Below are 10,325 nucleotides of genomic sequence, written 5' to 3'. Positions count from 1 at the left end.
AAGAGTTGTTCTTCCGTTGGGAGATTAAGAGCATCTTTGGCCAATCTGTCCGCAATTTCATTCCCAGCTATTCCTGCATGGCCTTTGACCCATTTGATACTGATAGACGGATGGTCGTATAAATGCTTGCGTATTCGCCGAGTATTTTCATGTGGAGTGCGTTGATCACGAATCGCATTAATACTAGACGCGCTGTCAGTATATATCGTCGTCTGCTGATTTTGCTTAATCGCCCATTCTACTGCAGCTAGTATGGCCAGAACCTCCGCCTGAAAGATACTGTTCCCTTGACGCAACCGTCGACTCCAAGCCTCTTCAACAGATCCTTCTGCATTCATAACTACGTATGCGCAGGCCGTGGATGTCTCTGTTTTTGAGCCGTCCGTGAATATACTAATAGCTTCATCCGATGAGCATTGTTCCGTACCAGGCAGCGGAACTTGATTCTGGAACAAGTCCACACTGGGATGATGAAGCCAACTCCTATTGTTCCCTTCGTAGGCATCAGGTGTTATAAGAATTCCGTCCATCCAGACCTCCTTACCCAAATGCAGGATTGTAGATCGACGAGCGTCATATTCAACATATAGGCTGAGCGGAGGGTTTCCCGTAGCAGTATGCAGAACATCATTGGCCGTAGTTCTGTATGCACCAGTTACATACAATAAGAACGGGCGTTGGGCAACATCTAGTAATTTACGGAGTCTCTGTGTCGGGTTTTGATACCAGATGGCGCTTGCGTATGAAATTTGCCGTTGTACAACCGATCTGTACAAAATGTTCCTAAATTTTTGGCGTATACCCCACTTTGGACCTGCTATGCGTCTCAATTTTTGCATGGTGTCTTGAGCCTTATCAATTTGTTTCGCCACATGCGTCGTGAATTTGAACTGATGGTCAATATGCACTCCAAGATATTTCATGCATTTAGATATTTGCAGTCGAACACCATTGATTCTTATGCAGGGACGTTTTTTCTTGGGGTGTGGCCATAGTAATTTAGTTTTAGTCACCTCCATGCTGAGACGATTATCTTCTAGCCATTTTGACAGTTCGTCAAACGCGGCATCCGCAGTGCTGCCAATGTCGTTGGGAGTTCTCGCCGAGATCACAAACACTAGATCATCGGCGAAAGCTTGGACATAGACATCCGGTCCCCAATTCTTTTTCAGCAGTGAGTCAAGCACGATAGACCATAGTAGCGGACCGCTGCATGAGCCTTGAGGACAGCCCATGGCCTGATGCTTTTCCGCGTCTCCTCCATCAGTTGGCATCACAACCGTTCGATCTTTTAGCATGTTCTCCACTATACAAATGAGATTGTAAGGAATTGGTAATTTTCGTACAGTATTGATTATTATCTCATGGCGGACCGAATCAAAAGCACCGCGAATGTCTATGGATACTATGGCCGTTACTTGACCTCGTCGATGTCTAGTCGTGATCTCTTCCATCAGTGATGCTATTGCTTTTTCTGCCGAGCCACCTGTACGAAATCCGAACTGTCTTGGGCTAAGCCAGTCTGCCTTCTCTAGATAGTAGGTGATCCGTTGCACCACCAATTTTTCTAGGACTTTACCCATTGTAGAGAGTAAACAGATGGGGCGATACGACTGCAGCACCCCTGGATCCCTATCTTTCTTCAGGAAAAGCAAGACCTTACCACGTTTGAAACACTTTGGGAACACCGACAACTTGACTAAACTATTGAAGATATCTGAGATAACATGACCATGGGCTGCGACTAGGGTTTTCAAAAGAGGAATATTTATGTTATCAATACCTGGAGCTCGTTTATTGTTCAGTCTTCAGACTATTTGATTGATCTCCGTATGAGTGAATGGTGGGTCCGTCATAATCATAGATGGCGTGTATGGAGTCAAATTTATAGTATCCGGGAGGTTCGGAAAAATCTCCTCCAATTGTGCTTGGGCCGCTTCCAGCATCGTGGCACCAGTATGTGGACCGTTGGACATCATTACCTGTGGTGGTAGACGCTTCGTTTTGAACATAGATTTGTATGCTTGTCCAAATGGGCGGCTTTCCTCTGTGCAAAAGGCAATCCAACTAGTCGTTTTTGCCTTGTTTACGGCCTTAATATGCCCTGCTCTGAATTTTCTAAACTCCATCCTCGCCTGTACTCTATCATCACCCTTGGCCTTAATGAAACGACGCTCTAGTTTACGAAGTTGCCTGCGTGAAGCTGCTAACTCATCAGTTCACCATTTCAAAGAAGCGGTAAGACGCGGTTGTGCATAGCCCAACACCTGGATACATCGTTCTTTCAGCCGCTGCATTGAGGCGTCAAAGCATGCATTAACCTGATCCTCGTCCAAAACCATATGAAGTTGTTCTTGGAGGTCCATGAAGATCTGCTCTGTAGCAGGCCTGATCTTTGCTAATCGTCTTGCGGTAGTTCTATACTTCGTAGGTTTTTGATATCTAGGCGTAATATTGAGTTGTAGATGGATATATTTGTGCGCACTATATGAATCTTCCGTACCTACTGACCAATCGGAACGCCTGTAAATATTTTCTGACGTTGTAAAAGTAAGATCTGGCCATCCTTTTGCGTCATAAAATTCGTAGGTAGGTCTTGTCCGTCTAGAATTAAACAGAAACAAGTTCCTGCTGGTGAGAAATTCCTGCATCGCGCGCCCTCTTGGATCCGTCTCTCGATAGCCCCACCACGAAGAATGACAATTTGCGTCCGCACAGAAGATAATGTCGATACCTGGTGCTGACTCGCAAAGATCATCCATCTCCTCTATGGCTTCGTCTACTTCTTCGTACGGAGAAATGTATACACTAGCAATTATAAGTTCACGTCCCGGCAGACTTATCTGAACAGCTACCAGGTGGCGGCCGATCTTGTACGTGGCCGGTCTAATATGAGTCGATGGGACCAATATAGCACTTTTGCATAGTTGCGCCGTCCACGACTGCCATGATTGTGGAATACCACGTAAAAGACCTCTATTTTGCCATGGTTCTTGAAGTAGAACCACATCTACTGACTGTGCTCTTACGAAAGCCTCCATATGTTCGATACAGATTTTAGCTTTGTCTGCATTTAATTGGAGGAGACGAAGTCCGTGTCTTACTTGGTTGTTTTTTGCCGAATGTGACGTCATCAGTTTCGTGTTAATTCACTGCCTAGATTCAGGCCCATAGTTAGTAACTTACTGTTACACCTTTCTTTTCGACCATCACGCCTTACCAATCTCTGCGTCGCTGATTAAATAACTGGCGAGTCGACTGCAGACCTATTGTGAGGAGAAAACTGGGACATTCTCTGCTCCTCGACCTGTGGTCCGTGTTAAAGCGGAGGTCTTGCGCCATGTTCATGAGCACACAGTCAACACATCTGCCCGTTCTGTCCATATGAGTGTTGATCGGTTGAGTATACCCGGTCATCTGCATTCGTCTCGTCGATACGCCTCGTATATTTTGCCAGTTTCGATGGCGATGGCGTCCGAGTTCACGTGTGTCAACATATACCCGCCTTTCCTCACGTACTACTCCTTGTGAGAGATGGTATTTTCTTCGTCGTTGGTCTTGTCGAAAGTGTTCTCTCGCTGTACCCAGTGTGCTGCCCCTATAGTCGGAAGTATAATGGTCAGACGTAATGTGTTTCCGTCGGTGTGGTGGATAACAGTCACGCCCATGAGGATCATAATCAGACCACCTGACATTTCTTTCAGCATCATTTCTCAGCAGTTGACGGCTGAGCCAACTGCTCTTCTGCGTGTTGTACCTGACTACGTCTATATACCTTGAAAGAGTCTAATTTCGCCGCACCGCTGCTAGTGTTGGTTAGGTAGCTCATTCGCTGGTGACGAGCCTGGGGGGTTTCTGTTGCGTGTTTTTGCCATGCCGACTATTTTTACTGCCCTGAAGTTCTTCTCTCAGTTGCTTACGGCTATGTGTTGTTGTTACGGTATCAGTCCCTTTTATAGTTCGGTCATAGTCTTCACATCGTTCAGCCCAGGAGAGTGGGTTAGATTGTCTCTTTTCGTTCACGTCATGCGATGAAATTACCTCGGCTTGTACATCTGATTCCACTGGGTTTGACAAGTGTAGCGAGGAGATGTCCACGCCCTTAGTCCTTTCAGGTGCAAGCCGCCTGCCCGATAATATTTGATATTTGGACCACTTTTGGCCACTGTCCCTCATTTTTACAACTTCTGCCCACGTTCTCTTTAATCCGAGGGAGGAAGGTGACAACACTTTTTCTGCTGGAAGCGCAGTGCTATTCTTCAGTTGTTTATTCGAATGCAGTTGTGGCCAGGCGTCCACCTTTTCAATTTCTATCGAAGGACTGTTCGTTTGCCTAGACCTGTCAATTTTGACTTTACGTTGTCTCTGAGGTTTGGGAGGTTCCCAAGGTAAAGTGGTTTCGTTGTTCCAGCTATCCTCAACGTAAAATATCGAGGTTGGCAGTTGAGAGGATACTGTCGTCGTTGGGCTAACACAGGCGTTCCTCTCTCGTGGGGCGTCTGGTCCCGTACCATTATATTCTGTATCACTTTGGGAAGCTACTACAAATTGAAAGTTCTGTTGCCGCTCGTCGGTGAGACAATCTTCCCGACCTGGTAAGTCCACGTCCGGAGCATGATCCAAGATCGTCTGAGTTTCTTTGTCAATAAGTGGACCAGTTTCACTCCGACACACTGACAGATGATCAGTTTGAGTGTCTCTACTAATAAATATGTTATGTTCTCGCTGATTCACTCTCTTGACTACTGACTGCTTACTTTCGTAACACGAAGCGACCGTTAGAACACCATCCGACCGAAGTTCATTCGTACATGATACGATTGGAGAACGTTGTGTGCTAGTTTGGCCCATTACACGATCGCTGACTTTTTGGGTCATTTTGCTCCGTAATCCAGGGAAGGTCACTTTGTTTGATTTACTTTTGACGTTAGAATTCTTCGTAGGCGAGGGTTGAGTTTCTGACTGCTCAACTATCTCCATGACCAGGTCGACTAATAGACGACGAACACTGTGTTGATCATTTAATGACACCTTGCGCCACACCTTTCCCGAGGAGAGTTTTCGGGTGTCTCGAACGAGATTCCAAGTCGATTTAATTGCATCTATGGTGCCTTTTAGCAGACACTGTAGACTTTCATGATCACTGACAGGCAGGCGGTGATGGGATCTGCCCAACGAATCTCTTCGGGGATCAGTTAAAAGTGTCCAGATGTTCCACGCAGCATCATACGTATAGAAGTCATCAGCATCGAGAGTTTCATTCGTTTCGTGGTCACCTAAGATCGTTTTTACCACAGAAGTTGGCACAATGTTCTTTTGGGTCTGGGGATGCAAAGCCGGAGTCACGACATCTGAAGCACGAACTGTTGATTTCAGGAAGTTCCTCTTGGGAACTAATCCGTAGAGGGGAGTAGCAGTCTTCATTGAACATTGGCAGCTTCGTGTTGCGTAGGAAGGTGTCCCAGGTCCACCGGATAAGTCCAAAGCATTCAAAAGTTGCGAGCTGCGGATACTGGTGACATCGATATGGTCGTCCGATGACGTGGTGTTATTCATGGCCAAGTGGTGTCGCAATTGTTCAAATTTCATGTTGATCAAAGATTTTGTTCAGTAATGTGACTTTGTATTATCCTTGCTGTTGTTTGTGTTAATTTTATTTATTATACCTTATTCTAGGCAACTTTACTTATAATAATTATTCTCGGCCTTTGAAGGAACAGTAGTGCATCTTAAAGTAATCTGCTCTCGAGGCCAGCCGAAAATAGAATTCAAGAATAAGAACTCCTTTATATTACAAATAATAAGATTGGCCTTGTTACACATGTTACGGAGCCATAGAAGAATAATACAGCCTCTACAATAATGATAAATCTATAGGCTTGTATTAAGATGGCGGGTTTCATAGAATTTACTTTGAAATCGATCAAATTTTAATTAAAAACGATTTTCGATGATAAATTTGAACCGAACATTTATGTCACACATAAAGTACACAAAAATTATTCAATCAGCCGACATTTGATGAATTTGAAGTCCAATGGGAGGGCTAACGCTGTAGACAATGGCCGACCGATCCGCAATTCACTCGGCGCGATGTAAGTGAAGATAACTTTTCATCTCGACGCCGTAGAGGCTTGCTTCGAAGTTCTAAAGAGTCCTTTCGATGTCCCCCAACTCACAGCACACCAGGATCCGTCAGCTTACAAATGGTTACGCCGGGATATGATGTAATTCCGGAGCTCCGTCAAAAGACGTCTTAACACTGTAGAAGCCATTGTCGTAATAATCCCAGAATTATACCACAGGAATTTGATCTGTTACTGCAGAAGGCAGGACTTTTGCAATTCCAGTCCCCAGCCAGTAGAATTGGATTGTTGGTGTTGATCAGAAAGTTAAGTAGATTCAGGTCAAGTCTGTTTCTAGGTGGCTTGTATATTGCACATAGAGATATTGGATGCCTGTTAATAAAGATGGTAACTACCAGATTTTCCATGGAGTCGGAGTCTGGTGTATCAAGTTCTTTAAATGGTATATCATTTTTGATGAAGACTGCTATTCCACCTCCTCTTTCGTTTAGTCTATCTTTTCTGAGGCAGGTGTAGTTAAATATGTTAGTGGTGTGTGAAGGCTTCAACCATGTTTCGCATACGAGGGCTACATCAATTTCCATGTCGTAGAGTGGCTGCCAAAACTCTCTAAGGTAATTTCTCAGACTTGTGGCATTCCATGCCAAAATACGCAGCGGTTTGCTGCTGGCAAGTCTTGGCGTGCTAATTGTTGGAGTGTGAGATTATAGTTATCAAAAATTGCAGTATGAATTCAATTTTGTCCCTGGATAGACCCAGTTCCCTCAAGAACGGTTCTGAGAGGTTCAAGAATTGTTCAATATTTTGAGCAGGGGAATGAGTTGCTGCTGTTGGATGGACTAAAACATTTTTTTTGTGAGTTGTCATTATTTGGTAAGTCTCTGTCTATATTCTCTTCTATACTTTCGACTGTGATGTAGGTTTGATCACATTTGTTGTCATTATAGTTCCGGAAAAGTGAAGGCCGTAGAAGGGAGAAGTTTGTTGAAGACACACCCTTATCCTGATTCGTCACTCCCAACTCCAGTTCAAGTTTGTCCTGTACAGCATGATGGGTCATGAAATCTTCTAAGACTTCTTTATATCTCATTCCTGTTTCGCTGGATTTGAATTTAATAAGTTTTTCACGCTCTGCCTCTAAAAATTTGTTGTTCAGCTCCGCTGATAATTCTTCCATGGAAAGCTGGGGCTTGCCTTGCCCCAAAATGTGTAATCCTTTCCTCGTTATTTCCACAGGGGGTTCTTGGTCTTGAGTCGGCTGCTTGTCAATGTTGTTAGCCCCTATGTTCCAAGGATTTATTCGAGGTCTTGACGGTAGCCCACTTGTGGACGAAGGACTGAAGATGTGAAGGGGTTGACTTGTTTCAGACTTATTATAACTTTTTTCCAAAGAGGGAAAGTTCATTAAGCTGGGAGGTAGCTTGGGAAGAAAGTTCTTGCCCCGTCACTTCTACTGGAAGATCTTTGTGGACAGCCTGTGAAAGTTCCAGTGTGTGGACCACCACACATAATACATTTCATTTTAGATTGATTCCCTTTTGAGGGGCAATCTCTGGTGCTGTGTCCAAGGGCAAAAAAAGCACAGTTTGGTGAATTAAAACAGTAGTATGATGAATGTCCGAATAATAAACAATTTCTACATTGTAGAGGGAATTTATTACCTCTGTAACGGTCTATTTAAATTGGTACGTCATGAATATCAATTAAGTCGGCAATTTCTTTGCTGCTGATAGGTACTTCTATCAAGAACAGTGGTAGAATACGTCCAGTTGAATAATTTCTCATATTGGAGATTTTTTTTATCTCAAAACCCTTGTTGATCAAGACTGATTTAATGTCCTCAAAGCTGGTGTTCGCCGGAAGGCCTCTGATAACGAATTTTAGAGATCCCTCACTGTCTAGTTGGTATGTGTGGTATTCCAGATTCTTTTCATTTAAATAATTAGTAGCCATTCTATGATCTTTTTCAGAAAAGACATTTAATAATATATTTCTCGATGTTGGTTTGGCTACCGGAGGGAATTCGCACAAGCCCCTAATTCTTTTGAAGTCATCAATCCAGTTTTCACCCCATTGATTGATCCGCGGCACATTTGCGGGTCACTTAAGTGCAGTGACGGATCAAAGTCGGTCGGGGCCCCCCTAAATTAGATAAAAGTGTGAGATTTATGCTTAAGGGACCAGCGCCGCTGAATCCGATCAGTCAAGTGCCCGTAACACGTTTTCAAAGCAATAAAGAAGTGGTCCGAGAACAGTTAGCGCCGTTGGCCTATGCCCATCCTCAAAAGAAGAATTCCCTTACGGCACATATGCCTAAAATCCGGATAACCATTCCTTGAATGGAATCTTTCCATGGCGGGAAAAGTGGGACGTTGATCAAGTGCTCGAGAGCACAAAATTGGACACAGGCTCTGCGCCGTCTTGGTGCTTCAGAGAGTACCGAGTTGAAAATGTACGGCATATGTCCTTTCTAGAGGGAGCATCACACTGACATTTCCCATATTATTCGGCTCTTGGCCGCAACTGAAGGGTTATTCGGAACCAACCAGGTCTGGTGCCCCCGAGTGCTGGATAAATAAAATTCCAATTCCTTCACTTTTTATGAATTTTTTAACTATTTACGAATTTATGGGACATTATGTATAAATAATTTATCATTTGTGTGTGTGTGTTATATTTCTTTTTTTTTCATTTATATACAGTATATCTTATAAATTATATATTTATGGAGTTGGAATTCGAAATGAAACTAAGATTTTCGGATAGTTTTGAAAATGAAATTCCATTATTACTGATTAAAAATATTTAATGAAAAGTACTACACGATGCAATACATAAACTCAATTGTTAATATAATATTTTTATGAATATTTTCACGCATTGTGTGGTATGAAATATTTTGATTAAATTTAATTCTTCTAGTTTCAACGATGCCACTTCGGTTAAAAAAGATAGAACCTCGAATGTTTTCATAATAAAATTGATCTACATTTTTATGCCTAATAACAAGTGATCATTACCACGGTACGGTTATATTTTCCTTCAGCAAATTAAAAAAAATATGCCTAGATCAACCTAATTCCAAGAATTCAGCATTCTTTAAACATAAGTATGAAAACAAAAATCGATGGATTAATGTTTTATCCACGCCGCTCTCTAAACATGTGAGAAATGTTATCTAATTAGAGTATAAATGCATCCGGGCTATCCGGGCGCTCAACAAGAAAGTTTCTCACCTGGGCGGTTGGGAGCAGAAGCGAATAATGTAGTTACCGAAAGTCGATACTTTTATAAATTTCAAAGAGAAGGATATGAAATTTAGAAGAAGAATAAAATAAAAAAGATTTGGGCTTGTAAAATGCATGAAGTATTGCCTAACATCTTAGACTTTTCTCTATTCAAACAGCTTTTCCCCCCGAAGCCAGATTTCGCTTTCAGTACAGAAAAGAGAGAGCCCAGAAAACCACTCGAAAACCGTAACTTCGACCAGAAGTCCCTTTCCGCACCGAGAAGTCCCTCAGAGATGCAAAGTACGGGGGGATTCCAGCGTGCATGTATGTGTGTGTGTAGTCTTAATTAACATGGCTGCGGTTTAATTAAGACATTAAGTGCCACTTAATTAGGGCCAATTTGAATAACGACAGATAATGAGCGGTAGCCAGGGCTTAAAGGTCTTGATGTGCAAAGAGTTTTCTGAGCGATGAAGGAGGTGGGGGTAGAATAAAGAGAGTGGATCTCCCTCTCCCTCTTTCCCGTTTTCTCAGTTAAGACTTTACTCTAGCGATGGTTTTAAGAAACGTTGTTCGGTATTCAAGGTTCAACATTTTCTTTCGGTTTTCAAACATTAAGGGATTCTTTTTTTATTTTATTTCGGTAGATTCTCGATAATTTTTCCTTTTCAGCATTAAAGAACACACATATACCATAATGTTTCCGGAAAATGAAGAAATGGTTTTAAAAAAAAAAGTATAATATAACCATTTTTTTAAAATGAATAACACACGAAAAGCTCTGACATGAATAAACATAAAGACAATATTTTTTTGTTATTTTCTTAATAACATTTAATCACGATTCTTTGAAAAGATTAAGTGAACATCATAATTTTTTTCAGCTAATGTCACGTCTTATTTTGCTTGGAACGATTAGTTTGGTTTTTTTTTTGTTTTTTAAATATCATTGAATAGATAATTTACATGGTTCTCATTTGGTTAAAGAAATTTGAAATAGTAATTCAAC

At 42.2% G+C, this 10,325-nt stretch overlaps 1 protein-coding gene across 1 annotated transcript; it reads right to left on the bottom strand.

Moving 5' to 3' along the window:
• Positions 1-2,219: 2,219 nt before the first annotated feature.
• Positions 2,220-3,134, bottom strand: LOC149076085 (uncharacterized). Its single transcript, XM_089242178.1, has one exon. The coding sequence runs from the start codon at positions 3,132-3,134 to the stop codon at positions 2,220-2,222; it is 915 nt and encodes a 304-aa protein (XP_089098304.1).
• Positions 3,135-10,325: the final 7,191 nt, after the last annotated feature.

This window comes from Pholcus phalangioides, unplaced genomic scaffold (genome assembly GCF_987345545.1).
Source record: "Pholcus phalangioides strain wild (caught in Gottingen) unplaced genomic scaffold, Ppha-v1.0 ptg000015l_1, whole genome shotgun sequence".
NCBI classification, from domain to species: Eukaryota; Metazoa; Arthropoda; class Arachnida; order Araneae; family Pholcidae; genus Pholcus; species Pholcus phalangioides.
This window is presented reverse-complemented; position numbering and strand designations above follow the sequence as displayed.